The 20,308-nt window shown below is 40.7% G+C and overlaps 1 protein-coding gene across 1 annotated transcript in view; it reads left to right on the top strand.

Moving 5' to 3' along the window:
* Positions 1-10,577: 10,577 nt before the first annotated feature.
* The window catches only part of PALMD (palmdelphin), a 49,170-nt gene continuing 39,439 nt past the window's right edge, over positions 10,578-20,308 (top strand). The window contains exon 1 of the mRNA XM_026497551.4: positions 10,578-10,830. Coding sequence (XP_026353336.2) covers positions 10,786-10,830 — 45 coding nt within the window. The 5' untranslated portion in view covers positions 10,578-10,785. The remainder of the gene's footprint in view (positions 10,831-20,308) is intronic.

Below are 20,308 nucleotides of genomic sequence, written 5' to 3'. Positions count from 1 at the left end.
AGTAACATTTTAATAACATATGGTGGCAGATGGTGACTCCACTTAACTGCGGTGAGTGCTCAGTAATGTATAAAACTGTTGAATCACTATGTTGTACGTCTGAAATAATGTAACATTATAGGTCAGCTATACTTCAATAAAAAAATTTTAAATTAAAAAGAAGGAAACATTCATTTAAATTGTTTTTAAATTCCTCTCCTGAAAATATTTTTATGTTACGAGATTTTAAATTAGATATATACAAGGAATAATTTTGGTGCTGAGATTTTTTTTTTTAAAGAGGGGTGATGGGGAATTGATGTGGGTGTAAAGTGGCAGCTATCTCCTCAGATTTCACAGGAAATAAGGACTCAAGAACCTCCAGCTCTAAGGGAGTTCCTACAGATCTGTTTGTGGCAACTGTAATTCTTGGAACGTGGTGTTCTCTTAAATTCCCACCCCACCCACACCACTGCCTGACTGCATAATGCAATTCTTTCAGTCTTCGCCCTGGGCACACATGAAGCAATCTAACTCCTACAGTTAGAATCTCACTGAAAGGAGAGGAGAGGGAAGACAAGAGAGGGGAGATGGGAGGATCCAATAATGAAATAACAAAGATTTTTTCATACTATGGTAAAACTGAGTCAAACTTCCAAACGAAAATATTTGATTTGGTTTTGTTTAGGTTCCTTCTTAGAGATCTCTCTAAGGCGTGCAATCATCACTGGCCCTTACAAAGCAGCCATCTCTCCAAAGAGAGACCCATTAAATATTTTAGAAGTAAACTTTGAGTTGGCATCTTTCAAAACGCTTATTTCCAAAAATCTTCACGCTAGAATTACAATTGCCTGGAATCCAATCTGTCACTGAACAAAACCTCAGAGCCTTCATTCGTGATAGTGAAGAGGACTGTGGGCAGACACACTGACAGCTGGCTCATTTCTTGCTTTGCCATGTAAATCCACTTTCACATAACTGGCTTGCACCCTAACTTTCGGAATGATGGCTCTGCCTAGAAGCCAACCTAATTGGATAAGTTTAAAGCATATTTCCATAATGACAAAGAATCAGACCAAGCCTTCTAAGATTTCTAGAGTCAGTCTAATGGAAAGGCTGCTGGACAGAGAATGTTACCATTTAATGAATTGGATCCCTGCCCAAATCAGTCGGTCCCTCTCTGCCTCAGTTTCCCATGTTGGAAATGAACACATCTGATAGCTTCTCGGTTCACAGAGAAGAATGGGATCCTGGTCTTATACGTGTAGAAAGATACATTCAGCAAATGTGAAAGCACTCAAAGAACTAATAGTGCGCCTACAAGATTTAATAGACTTTCTAAGAACTTGACTTGCACAATAAGATAATTAAGTAATAACAATAATAATAATTATTAGTTGCTATTTATTGCATAATTATTATGCACCATGACCAACTTTACCTAAAGATTCACTTAACCTTAATCAAAAAATCTTATGGAAACTATTATTACTATCAGTTTACACCCAAAGAAACAGACTTTCTGAGATATTAAGTGATTTTTCCTAGTTCCATCACCTAGGAAGTGGAAAGGCTAGAAAATAAGACCATGTCTCTCTGATTCCAAAACTACCTCCATTTATTCACTTTCTAATGGCAGAGAGTTAAGATTTTGATGTATGTGAATTAGTTAAGGGTCATTAATAAATATACATAGACAAATTTATTTATAATATGTATATACATATGATATGTATGAATAGTGTTTGAACACCACATACCTTGTATAATAAACTGGGGTTACAAGCCTGTATATAGACAATTTGTCGAGTATGTCACTCCATCATCCATTAAGGAATCTGCACCTGAAGAGATTATTCACTTTGTCTTTGACCGTCTAGAAAATCAGGAGCTGTGACTGTACAATTTGTCTTTTGCTTCCCCACCCCCTACCCTGACTCGATCTTTGGGTTAATGAACTCCTAATTGTCCAAATATAAAACACTCAGCTCAGCTGTCCCCTCTGCTAGAATGACTTGCCTGGACTCTGGCCTCCCCTCTGTCCTGAATGACTTTGGTGACCCAGCACTTTTCACACAGCGTTTACTTGTCTTTTGTTTACGTCCTGTCTTTTCCACTAAAAAGAGCTCATTGTCTTATTCATCTGTCTCTAGCACATAGCACGATGCTGGTTATACAGTCGGTAGACGTTTAACCAGTGTGTGATGTATGGATAAACGAACAAACACTCAGAAACCAGAACACCTGAGCCTCCAATTAGTAGTGACACTGATCTACGATTCCATATCCAGTTTCCAAGTCCTGTGATGACCAAACGGTGCTTTGAAGCCCCTGAGGGAATACAGGTATTTGAGATCTAACTGTTACAACCAGAAATACCCACGTCTAAACGTGGAAGTCTAGTTGGACTATGAGTCAGTGACTTCTGTCTGGGGAGCATAGCCCCTCGATGATCAGCTTCAACTTCTCTCTCTGCATTTATGATCCCAATACAGATTTAAGGGTATTGCTTTTGCTCTACTAACAAAAACTGACGTTGAAACTTCTAGAAGAAGTAAAAAGAAAATGCAAAAGTTTCAGTGAACTGAAGGAACCCCACTCAATATTTCTTTGTGCAAATCTAGGGCCACAATTTCCAAGTACTCAAATGCTAAAATTTACAATCGGTTACTCTTTAAACTGAAATCCCAAACTTGAAGAGAAAAAGAGAAAGCAATTTTTCAAAACAAAAAGCAAAGCAAGCTCAAACTTTTCAAGTTCAAAAGGCAGCTGAGTACGCACAGCAGCACCGTGGACCATTTAGACATCCACTTTTGTACGTGCTGGCACATGCTATGGACACCTTTCAAGATAGTTTTGATTTCAGGAACATTTCTAGGTCCAAATATTTTAAACATTCCATTGAACCCACTGGCTAAAAGCGAAAGCATCTACGGAAGGCATCACAGTGGAACAGCATTTGTTAAAACGCCCCAACCTGAAAACAATGCTGAAGGAAGGGCTGCTTCCTTACGCTGCGAACAAAGGAAGGAAAGTGAATAAGGCCAGCGGTCCTCACCAAAGGCTCTGACTCAAAACAACATTTAAAGTTCAACCCAAATGATCCTTTTCATCCCCTCTATGGTACACACTGCACAGGCCTGAGCACCACAAGATTTATACATGGGAGTGGTAAACTGGCAGAGAACTCGTTGTGCTGCGGCACCCACAGACCTTGATCTTGGTGGGATGGTAATTACAGACTGTTTCGTCTCTTGCTTTCCCCTGGTTTACAGTGATGCTAATACTTTGCATGATACCAATTATTTTCCTGCCCATTTGTAAATTGAGGCAGAGAAAACGAAAAGATCCCAAACATGCTAAATATTAACTTCTCACGTTATGTGCACATGAGAGGGGAAATAAATTACAAAACCTTTCCTTGTGTTTGATGGGGGCTTGGGAGGATTATTTTGCTACATATGTTTGGTTTGTTAATAGATTATTTTTTATCTGTGGCTATTTTTGATAGGCTACTGGGTAACTTGAGGCCATGTTCAGAAAACAGCTGCCTCCTTCGCCCCCAAAAGTCCAGCAATCGGACAAGTGAAATATTCTTTCCACTAAGTCCGTTGTTTGAATTCTAGGAGTGTCAACCTGAAAGAGCTGTGTGATGTTCAAAGAGAGAGCAACATGCATGAGCACACACTCTTCTACCATCTGTTAGTAGAGTTTTGTTGGTACTGACATACTTCTGCAATACTTCACTTCCAGAAAGTCATAGTGCCTCTGTAGACAAATTCCCAAGGGAGGATGGTTATACGCTATGTCCCGTCTTAAAAAATCCGTTCCACAAATCAACAAAATTATCAAATCTGCTTGTCACACAGAATGCATTATTCTAGGCATGTAATGGTATACATGGTTACACCTCGTGCCGCGGGGTCTATGACAGCTAAGGACAAATAGACGTAGGATGATATCGTGAACTGAGATGAAGCTTTGGGACTAGACCCTCTTATTATTAAATCTTGGTTTCACTGCTTGGTGGATACAGAACCCCTTGATAGGATATTTAATCTTTTTGAGTGCTGATTTCCCCATGCATTCAGTAGGCCTGACACCTGACACAAACCGACAATCAAACAGAAGACCGTAATAATCAGCACTCGACAATCATCCGTTGAGTGTTCACTAGGTACCAGGACTGTTGCAAGCACTTTGAATTACAAACAGAACTTTCACTATCTGGAAGTTACACTCCAGTGAAAGAAGACAGACAACAAACAAACAAAGAGAATACAATATATAGCATTGCAGAAGACGATAAGAGCTGTGGAAACAAATAGAAAAAGGTGAGGGGAATTGGGAGAATCAGAGAGCGGTTTCTACGGTTACCTATAGTGTGGTCAAGGGGGGCCTCACTGAGAGGGTTGTACCTTGGCAAAGACCTGAAAAAGGAGAGGCAATGAGCTATACAGATACCTGGGGGAAGTAAGTTCCAAGCAGAGGTAACAGCCTAAGACCCTAGGACAGAAAAGGAGTCTACGCTGGAGATTGAATAAATTCAGAGTTGTGGCATCTAAACATCATTAGGAGGAGATCAAATGAGATCCCTGAGGGGTGAGTAGAGATGAATGGAGGAGAAAAGGGTGCCAACAACTGAGCCCTGGTTCACTCCAGTGTCAAGTGGAAAAGAGAAGGAAGGAGCAAAGAAGGCTAGGAAAAAGATGTTAGTGAGGTAAGAGTAAAATCAAGAGAGTGAGGTGCCCCAGAGGCCCAGGGAAGATAGGAGGGGGAACAAGTCTGTTCACTGTCGTGGATGGTTCAAGTACGATGAGCACCTGTGCTACAGACTGTCTTGAAACCTATAGCATTTTCTCCACTTATCCTCTAAACTGTAGAACTCAAATTTCCTAACAAAGACACCAGTAGATTGCCAACCCAACTATACAGAGAACTCTACGATGACAAGAACCCATGATCAGGATCTCTCGTAATTTAAGCAGTCACCCTATTCACATGCCGGTTTGTTACTTGTGGATAACAACTAAATCCCATTCAGGGGGTCTACTAGAGAAGGAAAGGATGCAAAAAAGCCCATGTTGCTCAGTCATGTGGAAGAGTAAGAGTCAAAAGTAAGAAGAATTGAGATGGCCTGGGGACACCTAGTTTTGGCTCAGGTCATGATCTCAGGGTTGAATGAGCTCCCCGCTCAGCAGGGAGTCTGCTTGGGATTCTCTCTCTCCCTCTGTGCCTCTCCATTTCTCTCTAATAAATAAATAAATTTTAAAAAGCAAAGAAAAAGAAGAAAAGGAAAAGAAAAGAAAAGAAAAGAAAAGAAAAGAAAAGAAAAGAAAAGAAAAAAGAAAAGGAGATGGTCTGGTTAGTACTAATAAATGTGAGGTCAGGATTTTTTTTTTAATGATTCTTTCAGAGATGTAGTAGGAAAAAGGAAATTCCCTGTCCTTGGGCTGATACCACTTCTGGCCTTCAGAAGTCTGAGAAGTCGTAAGGAAAGGAAAGAGAAAGAATGATAGAGAAAAGAGTCAAGAGTGAACACTTAATTTTGTAATGGGATCTGGGTTCAAAAAAGTTCTAGAAAAGTCTTTTCATATATACATCCAAGAAATACTTACTTCATTATTTGTATTTCAATTCTCTGTGGTTTTCAATCCAAAATCTCTAATCTAATCTTCTGTTTTGTACTTAATTTGGAACCTACAAGCTCTCATTCTTCTCTCCGATTTAACGCTCACTAAAATCTTTTTTGGCTTCCTCCCTTATAAATCATTCCCATTACTGTCACTTTGGGGTTTTTTAATATTTAAATTAGCACCTTAAGTACTATTTCACTTACTTTGTCCTATGTCTTGGCCTCCAGATTCAGACCTTCCGAAAGACAGGCAGAAGCCTGGGGACTTTCCTTCTTCAGAACATTGGCAAACATTTTTAGACTCTTTCCACAGGCACTCACATTTCATATCTCCTACCTTCCTACCTAATATTTCCCTCTTCCTATGTGTTCTAAAGAGTCGACAGGTTTACTTTCCTAAAATATGAATTGGGTCTTTCTTCTCCCACTCCCCTAGTCCATTTTCCCCGAACATCAAATTCTATGGTGTTCTATAAGTATGGATGTATATTTCCATCAATCTTTCTGCCTAATTTCTCCTCCCTGCCCCCGGTAAGACCATCTGCTTTCTGATCCTCTATCACATTGTGTTTCCCTCCCTCTCACCCTTAGAAATGGCTTTTAGGTTCTGCTTTCCCCCTGCAGTGGCTTTTCTGCAACTCACAATTATCTTCATCTTCTTCAACTCACTTCACACTTACTGCTTGTGCCACCCACTACCGTTATTCACGATGCTGTACTCTCGTGGGTCCAATAGTGCAATAGTTAGGACTTTGTTTCATCACAATACAATGACAGCTGGTTTACTATTCTTTGTCCCCTAATTGTTTCTAACGTATGCCTTACCTCTCCAACGAGTGAATTCATTTTAAGAAAGGGCACTGTCTCAGAATCTGTTATATCCCTTACCTCCTAACATAAGGTCGGGTCATTGATTTTAACTTCTAACTCTTGCCATCTTCATCTTCGTTGCTTGGCAAACAACAAAGTCTTCGATAAAATTAGTTTAACAAGATATCTGAGAGCAGGTAAGTTCTATTGTGTATCTGTTTTACGGAAACTGAATTGGTCACGAATATTTAGTTAACACTTAATGAGTGCTAGTTCACTAGATTCTGCTGCATTGTGAACTACCGTACGAGATATTTTGTGATGCTGCTGACTTTCAGAGATATAATGTATTTTATAAATCTAGCTGAGCCTTCTTTTCTGAACTCCAAACTCATATATCCAATTTCTCCTCAACATCTCCATGTGATAACTAATTAACTTGTTCAAAACTGAGCTCTTGGTATCTGCTCTCTCCGTCAAAAGAAAACTATTTCACCACTTGCCTATCACAATTGATGGCAAATTCCATCTGCTCAGTCCAAGAGTCACAGTTATCATGAGTCTTCTCTTTCTCTCAAACTCTATATCCAATATCAGAAAATCCTGTTGGTTCTACTTTAAAATATGTCCATAGTTCAACCAATTCCCAATAAATACCCTCATGGCTATCACTTTGGCTCAAGCTACCATCATTTCTCAACTGGATTACAGCAATAGCATCCTACCCAGTCTCCCTGCCTCCATCCTTGCAAAACAGGCTAGGTCACACCATTCCTTTGTTCAAAACACCTCAATGTCTTCTCACCCCACACCAAACAAAAACAAAGTCCTTACAGTGTTCTGTGAGACCCTACACGGATTGAGACCGGTTACATTTCCAACCACCTCTGTTACCATTCCCTGCAGTGCCTCCTGTCAAACCACAGTGGCCTTGTTCCTAGAATAGGCCAGAGAAAGTCCACCTTAGGGCCTTTGCACAGACTTTCCCTGATATGATTTTCCCACTAGCATACTCGTGGCTAACTCCCACCCATCCTTCAAGGCCTTAACCAAATTCTCTCTTCTCTTACTAAATTCCAAATTACAATCTTCCACCCATTAGCAATCTTTATTCTCCTCCCTTGCTCTATTTTCTTTCCATTGCATTTATCACTGTGGCTGTCATAAAAATGTCCGTCCCAGACATCCAATTACAGGAGCATAACTGATAAGGGTTCCAGCTGTTACACCCCGAAATCCATTCCTGCTTTTGCATCAAGACCATGCCTCTCAGGGGCTACTCCCAGCCAATGGGTGAGAATGGCAGAAATGCTATAATGGACCCTCTCTGGTAGCTGGCTCCAGGACTTTTTTTTAGGAGGTTTTTTTTTTAATTTTAATGTGTCCGGGTGGCTTAGTCAGTTAAACGTCTACCTTTGGCTCAGGTCATGATCCCAGAGTCCTGGGACCGAGTCCCACATCGGGCTCCTTGCTCAGCTGAGAGCCTGCTTCTCCTTCTGCCTGTTGCTCCCCCTGCTTGTGCTCTGTCTCTCTGATAAATAAATAATTAGAATCTTTTTTTAAATTTATTTATTTATTTATTTATTTGAGAGAGAGAGAGAGCACGCACATAAGCGGGAGGAGGGGCAGAGAGAGAGGGAGAGAAACTCAAGCAGACTGGGAGCTGAGCATGGAGCCTGACACGGGGCTCAATCTCATGCCCCTGAGCCCACGACCTGAGCTGAAATCAAGAATTGGCCACTGAACTGACTGAGCCACCCAGATGGCCTGGCTGCAGGACTTTCTGATGGCCTCGCCAGTCTGCCTGAGGCTGCACTGCAGATCAAGCTGTTTCCACTCAACTTTCTCTTCATCTCTCCCTCACTTGAGCCAGACTTGAGCCATGGTCTGACCACTCTCCCAGACTCCCAGCTCCAGCCCTCTTTGCCTACCTCCCCCATCTTCTCTCATAGAGTCATTTTCTTAATAAAATCTCATACTTTTAACCCATTTTGCCAATTGTTTATTCAGAAGACTCCAACATAATCATCTCACCTACCCTATTTTGCTTGCTTACTGTGTTTATCTTTCATTGCCTACCAGAATAAAGTTCCAGAGAGCAGGAATTTTGCTCATCCTTGTATCCCAAACACCTAGCATAGTGCATGACACATCATAGGTACTCAACAAATATGTGCAGAACAAATGAATAGCAAATGCCTTTAAATTATTAGTATTTAAATTATTAGTATTATCAACTAAATGCACTAATAAACACATGGTGATACCAATCAGTTGTCACAACTCTGCTCCCTCCTAAATTCCCTGGTCTTCTTATTTTATCGAATCCTCCCCTACACTAGAAAACTTTTGGGTTTTCCCATAGCAGAAATGAGATTTGAGTGGTAAATTGTTTTTAGGAAAAAATCCAGACTAATAATTGGATAACTGCCCATCTGTTCTGGGCTGCAAATATGCAATTCTGACTGAGATATTTATCACTAATTCTCTCTTGTAGCCAGGACCTACATAAACAAAATAAAAAATGTTGAAGGTTTAATTTTTTTTTTAAGCACGAGTATCCATCCAACAGTAACCAGACTTGGCCCATGTCTAACCAATTTTCCAATTCTCTAGTTTCCCAAACCATCTCTTTTGAGTCTGTATGAACAAGGGCAAACTAGTCTCAAGTATGATTTCAGACTCTTGAAACTGGTGGGTTTCACTCTGTGGTTAGGTAGCTCCACGTGACAATATGGAAAAATCTTTCCTAGGGCCACTAAGTTACTCTAGAGATTCCCAAGGAGTTCTGCCTAAGGAGTTTGCTTCCAGATGTAAGTGTTCTGGGAGCTAGATGGAGGAGGAAGCTGGGAGTCCAACTCTTTCTCATAAAAACTGATATAGTCTTCAGCCTGTGTCTCCCCTTGCCTCAGTTCTTGGGTAGGCCTTGATGAATGGCTATTATAAAGTCAATCAACTAATCCTGGGCTTGCCATTGTTAGCTATGTGGCAAATTACAGCTCTGAGCCTCAGTTTCCTCTTTTGTAAAATAGGGACAATAGCATCTGTCTCCTAGCACCTTGTCCTAGCGTGTGAAGTATTGTCTATGTATGTGATCAATAGTATGTGAAGCATTTGTCTATAGACAGTACTCAACAAATATTTGCTGTTATTATTAGGATCAACAATGCGAAGGAAATTAAACCATATGGTCACTGTTTGGTTTGTCCTTTTAACCTGTTCAGCTGAACGCTGATCTGAAGATGCTTGATAGCATCCCAACGCATAACAACGAGGTAGACGGTAGTTACGGTTCACTGCACCAAAATTTAATCAAAGAAATCATAGGGAAAGAAAACAAAAATTGTAAATCTTCCGTTCTCTGCTAAGAATTTCACTGGGCTTGGCTTTCTTTTTCTAAAGGGCAAGGGAACACCCACGCGATGTCAGACCGCATGAGTTACAGAATGTCTGGTCCCACTTTCAAAGGCTCGCTCCTTTCTCTTGCACCACTGGTGAGGTCAAAATGGGCACCTTCCTGAAAGCTGAGAGTGTCATTTCTGAATAAGGTCCAAAAGAGAACGGCATCCCGTGGAAATCCAAGGCAAGAAATCACCAAGGGTGATACTTGACGGCAAAATCACACCGAGCGCTGCTTGGGGGGCCAAGCGTCACCTTCACACCTTTGATTTTTCCGTGTCCTCAAGATTCCAAAGTTTGAAAGCAACTGCTCAAGGGGGAGGAGGAGGGAGAGGGAAGGACAACCTAGGTGAATTTACCTCTATCCTAAGGTCTAAGATACCACGGCATGTGTTATTATTGTCTGAAGCCGGTCAGAGGAAAAAAGGCAAGTGGGGGGCTAACCCAGCCGGTGGAGGAGAGGCTCTGGCTTTGTCACCTCAGGAGGAGGGCGCAGGTCAACTGTGGACAAATACACACAGACCCACACACTCCCAGAGACGGCCGTGTGGGGCTAGAGCAGAGGCTGGTGGAGCTCTCAGCGCCTGGGCTCCCCGGCCCCTGCTGGAAAAGAATGAGCTGGGTAAGGAACGGTTAACGAGGAGTGTGCCGTGCTCACTGCGCGCAGTACAACAAAGAGCTGGCAGCTCCCGGGGGAAAAGGGCTGGTGCGGCTGCCGTTCAAACTTGTCAGTCAGCTCTCGCCAGCAGCCTCCGGGTCTGCCTCCCCGGCACACTCTCATTACATGTGTCTGTCTGGCCTGCTCTGTCCATCTGCTCGGAGCCGCTCCCGCCGCGCCGGGGTTTCTGCCTTCCTCCACGGGGCGCAGGGCTTCTCTGCCACCCCGCGCCTCTCCCCAGGTGGCTCCTGCTGTATGGTAGCTGTGGACTGCCCGCACCGTCTGCCTGCCCGTGACTTCTAGAATGGAAGAAGCCGAGCTGGTGAAGGAAAGACTTCAGGCCATCACAGTAAGTCTGCGTCCCGCTGGCACGGGTGGAGGGCGTCGCTTAGAGGAGCGACAGACACGGGCCGGGTGGAAACACAGAACTGTCACCCTTCATGGTCGCGGCTCTGGCGCTCTCTTCCCCCCCCCCCCCCCCACCCCGTGACCCTCTGTCATTCTCGGGCTTCGGAACCTGAGGGAAGGGCAGAGTTCTTCATTTTCGCAAAAAAAGAAAGAAAGAAAGAAAGAAAGAGAAAGAAAGAAAGAAAGAAAGAAAGAAAGAAAGAAAGAAAGAAAGAAAGAAAGAAAGAAAGAAAAAAGAAAAGAAAAAAAAAAAAAACTGCGCCGGCGTTTTAAAGAGCAGTCAGAAGCGTGGAAGGCAGTTCGGTTCACTGCCGTTCACCTTCTCAGTGCCTTAACAAGGCAGTTTCTCCTTCAAGGGGTATTTGCCAGACAGGAGAGTAAAAAGCAGATCCTCAACTTAGAGACTTTTTAAAACAATGAATACACCCAAAGTGAAACTCCTTTACAAGGGGGAGAGAGAAAGCATAAAACCAACCACTTGAAACTTTTTATTGGCAGTGTGGTAGTATGTTCCAGAGAGCCTAAAAGAACTAAAATGAATGTCGTTTTACTTAAACTCAGTATTTAACAAGAGGAAAGTAGGTAAAAGCACGTATCAGATTAATTCTTAGATATCAGTTTTCAGCAGAGTCACAAACTGAGTAAGATCCTGATAAAGGAATGCAATGCGTGCAATGCAGGGGATTTGGAAAATAGCTCGTTAATACCGGGAAAGAAAATACTGCATTTTTTTATGTTTGTTCTGGGAAAGAATTGAAGCAAGGAATAAACTACTTTCCTTAAGTGATCCAGCTTTTTTTTTTTTTTAATTTTCTAAAATCCTGTATTTGGCAGTAACCTGGAAATCTGTGACACAGTCATTTATGATTAGCTATAAGTTGTGATATAATTTTCTAAAAACTTGGAAATCCACATCCCAATTTCTCAGCATTTTCTGCCACTGAAATTAGCAGTCAGGAAGAAATGAGTACTTTTTAAAAACTGATGCTAAATCAGGGTGGGTAGGAAGATATTATTCTCTGCTCTTCCAGTTCCCGTAGCATAAATAATAATGCTAATCCAAATTTAGAATTTTTATTAAATGGTTACAATGTCTTAGTTCCACCCAAAAAGGATTCAAGAAGTTGAAACATTTCCTCAGCCAATAGTAAGGAACCAGAAGTCCAGACGTCCACCAATACCATTGGCACTTTTCCACAAGACAATGCTTTTGAAATGTCTAACTTCTAATTAGTACATTTCCCTTTCTTCAGAAAACTTCGCTTTGGAACTATTGTTTGTTTTGTTTAGTTCTGTTCTTTTTTTTTTTTTTTTTTTTTTTTTTTTTTTGTCTTTAAACTCAGCCACCGTTTCAGCTGTCAGGCTTTAAGGGACAGGAACCCGGCTCTGCTCTGTTGTTTTTGGCATGGGCTCTTTGCATTACAGCTGTTGTCTAAAGGTTACTTTATTACATTGTGTGAGTTGTGTGGGCACAAGCTCAGCCTTTGCTTCTGCCTCCTGATTTACGAAACTCTATCATGTAGCTGGGGAAACACACACCAAGCCCATTGTTCCCCCTTTTCCTTCTTGAATTGTAGCACAGCCTTACTGAAGCCCTCGTTACCTCCAGTGCACCTTAGAACTCCTACTGAAGCAGCACATGGTCTGAAGCTATGACTGCCTGCGGTTATTCCGGAAGATTAGGAATTTGCACTGAGGGTTCCAAATGCAAATAGAGGTAGAACAAGGGGTATCTCGCCCTCCAAGCAGGCAAGAGAGTAAGTAGGTTCCTGAATATACCGGTGTGTGCTTTTTCTGATTAACACACACAGACACCCCTACTTTTGAATTATTCCATTAGCCTGAACATATCCCATTAGAAGGAATTAAGCAAATCTCCAAAGATCACAAAGTAATTCTACCTTGGAAGTAATATTCTTATATGAAGGTTACAGGGGGAAAATCGGGAGAAGAGTTTATGGGAATAAATCCATACTAGCCTCCACCTCACCAGGCAAAGCCCAGTCCCATTTGTCACAACCTAGAGGGGAAAATGGAGCAGTGGTGTGTCCATGGAAACAACACATCCACTCATCTCCTGCTAGACACCCTGGGAGATGCCAGCTTTCTCCACCCTTGCTTTACCAGGAAGCCACCTCAGCACTGCCCCATCCCCCCTGGGAAAATGAAAACATACGGTATCCAGAGAATTCGCTGGGACTGTTTCACTCTGGGAAGTACTTAAAATCTTCAAAATCTCTGACCTAAACTAAAACTCAGACACAGTCTTCTCATTTTAACTGTTTTCCTCCTATTTCCTTTCACTGAAACGATGTTTGTGTTACTTCAGGAGCAAAATCATATGCCTTTTTCAAGGTACCCAAACCCAGCCACTCACAGACTTTGTTAGGGAAAGAAAAAACAAAACAAAACAAAAACCCTTTCTATACTCAGATCTATTTGATTTTTATGTTAAAATTTGTTCCTCCATTTCCTCACTGTGAAATGAGATGATGTGCACTGTCGTCTTTATCCCACCTGGTTTTGAGTGTCCAAGCAGTCATTATTTCCACTGCAAAGAGCTAAAAAAACAAATGTCTCTGCCTATAACTTGACAGAACCAAGTGCCCATCCTCTTGTTCCTCTAAAAAAAAAAAAACGAAACAAAACAAATTAAGCACAGTAAGTAGATGGAATGTGGCATTTGGGCTCTCAGATTGAAAATTAATACTGTAATTGTGTCATTCATTTCTCCTATCAGTAAATTGAATTTTAGATTGTCAGAAATCTTCTCGAAGACTCAAAGAGAATAAAGAAAAAAATTATGAAACGATTTTTTAAAAACCAGTAAATCAGTTTGGGTACACCAAATATGGGTTCTATTTTATTCACGTACTCTCACGTTCTTCCTTCATTACTTTGTCCATGTACTAACTCTTCCTTCACTGAATTAATCGTCAAAGTATCTCTGAGGCAAAGAGTTCAGTTTTCAGCTGTAACTCAAAAACAGGACTGCTTCAAACTGATTAGATGAAAAGTCTCTTGAGGCTCTTTTCGAGTTAGTACATATTTTAACAAATAGCCGGTTTTTATACAAAAGAAGAGCTACTGACGTAGACTAGTAATTTGAATTTCACTTTTAATATTACTAGGATAGATAGCACTAATATTTCCAGCATTCCACAGGAAGAGTGTGATGAAGGACTGACAGTTATCCCGACAGAACTCTCTGGAAGGAAACTTGGCCCACAGTAAAACCAGTGAAAAGACCCAGATGAATTCCCCCCAGAAACAGAAAGATCCCCTGAGGATTAGTAATATTCCATATGCTCTTGACATCCTCCTCCCCGAGGAGCACGTTATCTTATCTCCATTTCCGCTATGACCTTAGAAAATACAGTTCCTAAATAACATGGGGACACTCGGACTGGAAAACTCCTAGACCTTAAACTGGCTAGAGATCATAAAAGTAGCACTTTTGGAGGGCTGACCCCAGAAGAATTCTGAGAACGAGAATCAATTTTTCAGAGAACAGACCCAGCTGGCGAGTAAAGAGATAAGAATAAAGTGAACGTTTTTATTCTCATCAAGGTTTATCTTTACTTGTTAGGAATGTGAGCTATGAACTCATTCCTTCATTCCTTTGTTCAATTAATGGTGACTGAGCACCTACTGTGCGCCAGGCCTCATGTTGTTAAATGAAAGGAAGTGAAATAAGGGAAGTCAGGAGTGGGGTGGGAGTGGGCTATGGATCACAGTGGCGTTGGCCGGATGGGCCTCATAGAGAGGGTGACATTGAAGCATAGATGTGAAGGAGGTGAGCTCTGAGACAACAGTACTAATCACAACAACAAGCACCTGCCTAGGACTGACTCCATTTGGAAGGGAGCCATGTAAAGTCCTGACACTGGAATTTGAGCAACAGAGCCAGATTTGCCAGCCAAAGCTGCTCGTGACGCAAAATAATAAGGAGCTCTCACATTTCCCCAGATTCACTCCCTATTTCTTTCCACTCCCAAAGAATTTTTTCAGACTTGTAAACATTGCAATTTGGGAGGCAGAAAATTCTTTGCATAAAACAGAAATCCACCCAATACGAAGGCCAATATTAAAACAAGAACAAACACACATAAGTTTTAGTTATTTCTTTAGCATGTGTGGCCTGTCACCGGACACCGCACCTCATCCCGTTCCCTTTTTGTCCATATCTGGGATCTTCTAGAAGTTATTAAGACAGTTTAGGGCCTCAAAGCAGGACCTGCTATATAATTTACGGGGCCAGTATACAAGGAAAATGTGGGGACCCTTGTTCAAAAAGCATTCAAAATATCAATGCAGCAATAGCACAGCATTAAATGAAATGCTGGGCCCTTCTCAGAGTGGTACAAAGTATGTCTTCACAGGTCACTTGCCCAAGATACCAGCCCTATTTCTATGTCCTGGGCCCGCCATATACATTTCTCCCCCGTTCATTCTGCCAGTACAGATGAGAGAGTGAAAAACGAGAACAAGCAGCCTGGAACTTTCCTAAAGGTATACCCTCACGTGCGTTTGGATCATTGAATCTTTTAGAGTTCTGAGAACTTCTTAAAATAATAATGGCTAAAAGAACACATAAGGCACCATTGTTCTGAAGTACCTCATGGTTAAGACAAAGCTACAGGAAGACCTTCTAATGTGTCCTGGGCATCTAAAGGCATTCACATAACAATGGTCCATGGAGACCCAGGAATCTCCTAAATAAAGAGGTCCTGTGCTAGGATATTCAAACAATCAAGCCTCTGCACAATTTTCCACAGTGCCATACTGAGATTGCATGTTTCTTCCAGAGAGGGAAAGGTTTCTTCAAACAAAATGTGCTGTACCAAGATTTTTGCCAAACATAATAGCCCACCCACAAAGGAGAGCATGTGATGAGGTATAATAATTTTGATAGTTATTAAGGAAACTGCTTTTTGATAACAGGGCGAGGTTTTTCCAGTGTGCTACGGAATGATAATGCTACTTTGCAAAGACCTCTCCTGACAAGGATCCCCAGGAACCTTCTGAATAGTACCGATGGTTAAAAAACAAAAGCTGCTTCTTTACAAAATTCTGACTGAAATAAATCAGAGTCTAAGCTCTGAAGTCTAACTAAACGATCAACAAGTGTAGCAGAGCTCGGGCTAAGACTCAAACAGGGCGAACGCTGCCTCATCTCGTCTCAAACTGCCTAGCTTCTCCTAAAATAAAACACAAATGTTGTAACTGATTTCAAAGACAGGGATGTCACCTGGGGAAGAGACTCCCTGAGAACTGACTGCCTCCACAAGTTCCCTCACCAGGAAGCCTGTGGGATGTCCACCTTCCTGAGAGACCATAGGAGCAGTTTGAGTGAGATCTGTACTTATGTTTTTTTTCCCTATAACCTACCCCAGCGACTGAGTGGATTCAGTCAAGCCCTTGGAGACATGGAACCAGGTTCTTCTCTGAAGCTCTGAATGGAGCTCAAAACCGGTTCCTGTCCTAAGCACCAAGTTTTCCATGTGTAATTGCGTCTGTGATTGACCTAGGGGTGCAATGTATTCAGATGAGCTACGACTGTTGCTCAAAATCTTCCTATGCACGCGGGGCCAGAACATAAAGGATGTCTCTTAAGTGAAAGAATTCCAAGGTTAATAATGATAATAACAGCACCTGCTGTCACAAGACACTTCGGCTTTAAAATATACATAGCTAAAATATATAAAACTTTCACATCCATTGCTCTTTTGTCCAAATATCCTATGAGTATTTGCAAAAGCAGATGTTACCATCCCCATTTTGTGGGCGGAAAACCAAACACCATGAAACGTTAAGGGATTAGTTAAATAGCACGACGTGAGTCAGTTCTTCTGCTTGTCAGACTCTCTGACCACAACATCACAATAAATTCTAAGAAACACCAAAACCACAAACCTCACCCCATTTAGAACTTCCTCTGTGGTTCACTCTTAATAGAGTTTGAAGTGGAGCAAAGAGAAGAATCTACGGAGGTTCTGCTTCACTTAACCACATTTTCTAACCCAAACCAGCCCTTCAGCCCTCACGGTCTCCTCTGCTTTCCCCAGTCCACGAGGAGTAGAGGTGGCAAAAGAGAGAATGTGATGCCATTTCAAAAGCACTTGTAATTGCTTCAACAGGGCTGGGACGGCATCATTTCCCAGAGTATCCCATACTCTAACTCTTTGTGACCTTCGTCCCATCCCAGTTCCATGACATGGTCTCTTCCTTCCAGCCAGGATCTCTTAAGGCAGGGACATCACTGCATCTCACACAGCTCCCCAGCACTGAGCTCAACACAGACACACACACACGCACACACACACACACACGCACGCACGCACATACACACAAACCATCATGAATGAGTAAATGAATGAATGCCATCAAGCTGAAGATTTTTTTCACTGAAGACAACCACCAAGTTTACCATCATCCCTTGATTATTTGGGGGTTTATTTTGTGTTTATTCTTTGTCATTGTTTTGTTTTGTTGCTATTCATTAGAATAAACAGGAGAGGACAGACAGAGGAATAAACAAGTAGCACACAAACTGAGTTTTATTTCGGGATGTGTCAGAATTTGTTGTCAGGCTAGGAAAGAAGACTAAAGTTACTGGATAAATGAGGTTTAGAAAATGTGTGGTTTTTCATTCAGCCCATAAGCAGTAGTGATAACCACATCCAATTCCCACGGATAACTTAGGAATGAGGGCGTTTCAGAACTAGAATGCAGAAATAATCATAGAACCAGGATAAAACCTAGAGATTTCCCATTCTAACAGAAGAAAACTTAGAGAATGTCCATATTCCCATCCTCGCTATGCCGTGCTCCAAAGATGCGCACCCAGCTTCTCCTCGAACCCTTCCAACATCAGGTATATCAATACCTCACCCAGTACCCCCTTCCATTTGAGACCAGCCCTCGGTGTTGAGCTCAGAATCTAGTTTCCTTAACATCCCACCCATTCATCACAACACCAGCCACTGAAGCCATATGGCTTCATTCTCTTGATTTCAGTCATTGCTTCTATCAGAGGCTCATTCTAGACACTCTTTGAAATGTCAGTGTCACTCTTAAAATTTGGTGCTCAGAGTTGAACAGAACATTCTGACCCATACAGAGTGCTTAGTTCTATAACGTCACTTGTTTGGGGAACTGTATTTCTACTGACAGGTTTGAGAAGTGATAAGGGGTGGTATAAAAAAGCATCATCTTTAGAGTTATAGAAATTTAGGTTCAATACCAATTCCAACACTGGACCAACCCTACCATTTGGGGAAATTAATAAACTCTCTAGTCCTCAGCTTCAGTGTCTGTAAAGTTAAGAATAAGCATTAACTTGAAAGTTCAGTAGCCAGATACACAATGAATGTACAAAAATCAATAGCTTTCCGAAAAACAGTAGTCAGAAAATGTAATACGAAAACATCCCATTCCTAATAGCTACAAAAAAAAACAAAACAAAACCTGTTGAAAGCTGAAAATAATCCTACTTAAGGAATGTGCAAGATTTATAGGAAAAAAACTTCTATACTTTTATACCTACTAAGGTAGGGAAATGTGCAGAATTTATGTAATGAAACTACTAAGCAATATATGTGTTTGGAGAGGCACACCATTCCTCAAGGTGAAGCTCGAATACAAAAAAGTTGTCATATTTTTCCAAATTTATTTTATGTGTAATGCAATTCCAATCAAAATCCTCAAAGGAGGCATTCTTGTTCACTGCTCGTTGCAGCATGAAATTGCTAAACAGGACAGTTTGGCAATTGGTAAAAGAAAACTTAAAAATAGTTTTATCGTTTGACCTAGAATTTCATCAACGAGGAACTTATACTAAAGAAAAACAAGAGATGCACTCAAAAATGGATTCCTAAGATGTTCACGACATAGCAAAGTCATTTCTTACACTACGAAAGTAGAACTCAATGTCTAAAAATAGGAATTTAGCTGAGTAAATATAGTGCATATATGTATGTGTGTGTATACATATATAGTATAATATATGTGTGTATATTATATATAATGGAATAACATGAAGTCATTAAAAATAATTTAGAAGACTATTTAATGATACGGCATATCACCGCATTCATGATATATTAAAAATAAGTCAGATTACTAAATATGTAAAAAACACCTCCAATTTTATATGAGCCATAGTCTATCATGCAGAAATAAATCATATACAACAGTATTGAACTCTGATTATCTCTAGATAATGATAATTAGTATTAGGAATGACTCTTAAAATTCTATCAGGACATGTGGGGGGGTCGTTTGGTTGGTTGGTTGGTTGGCTTTTTTGGTTTGGTGGGGAGTAAGATGGATAAGGAGTTGGTTGCATTTTCAATTTCGTTTCTATAGGAATTTAACAAAATAACTCCAAAGTCCAAGTGGAAAAACAGCTACTACTAATTAAGACATTTTAGACAAATCAATAAAGTTTGAAAACTTGATCAATAAAATATTAATTTACATCATCAACACATTATCTAAACTGTGTAATATTAGTACAAAAGCCAACTATGCAGGTAACACGGAACCGCACCCTAATGTACATTAAAATCAGCAAATGATAAAAGTCAGTAAATGATAAAATTAATAAATTTTTTTAAAGTCAGTCAATAGAAAGAATCATTTGATAAAGCTTCAGATCAGCCAAAAATTTAGAAAAAAAATAATAGATCCTTAGCAGTTACCATAAACCGAATCAATTCAGCTAGATTAAAGAGGCTTTTTTAAAAGAATCTTTGGGAAACTAGAAGAAAATAGGGATGAATAATTACTGTATCTCAGATGATAAAGATTTTAAAAACATAAAGGTAATAGAGAAAAAAACACTTGCAGTACTTCTTTTTTTTTTTAAGATTTTATTTATTTATTTGTCAGAGAGAGAGAGAGAAAGAGTGCACAAGCAGGGGGAGCTGCAGGCAGAGGGGGAAGCAGACTCCCCACTGGGCAGGAAGCCTGATGTGGGACTCGATCCCAGGACCTTGGGATCATGACCTGAGCCCAAGGTAGATGCTTAACCAACTGAGCCACCCAGGCGTCCCAACATTCAATACTTCTAAAAACACCAGAAGTAAAATTTAAAGGCAAATAAGAAAAGTATTTGCAATTACTATAACAAGCAAAAGGTTACTATCCCTAATTCAAAGAGCTCTTACACATTAATAAGTAAATAATTAATAGGTTTTACAGAAAAATGGGTAGACATCAGAAACAGGCAATTTAAAAAATAATTGATACAGATAGCCAAGAAAATTAGGAATAATATTTGACCACACTAATCTCAGAAATCTCAATAAGACATCAAAATGAGATACTATTTGCCCTATTCAGATTGTTAAAGGATCTTTTACTTGCAATATTAAAAATTAGTAAGGGTGAGGCGACAGACACTGTTATGTAGA

The sequence above is a fragment of the Ursus arctos genome, unplaced genomic scaffold, assembly GCF_023065955.2.
Source record: "Ursus arctos isolate Adak ecotype North America unplaced genomic scaffold, UrsArc2.0 scaffold_12, whole genome shotgun sequence".
NCBI classification, from domain to species: domain Eukaryota; kingdom Metazoa; phylum Chordata; class Mammalia; order Carnivora; family Ursidae; genus Ursus; species Ursus arctos.
This window is presented reverse-complemented; position numbering and strand designations above follow the sequence as displayed.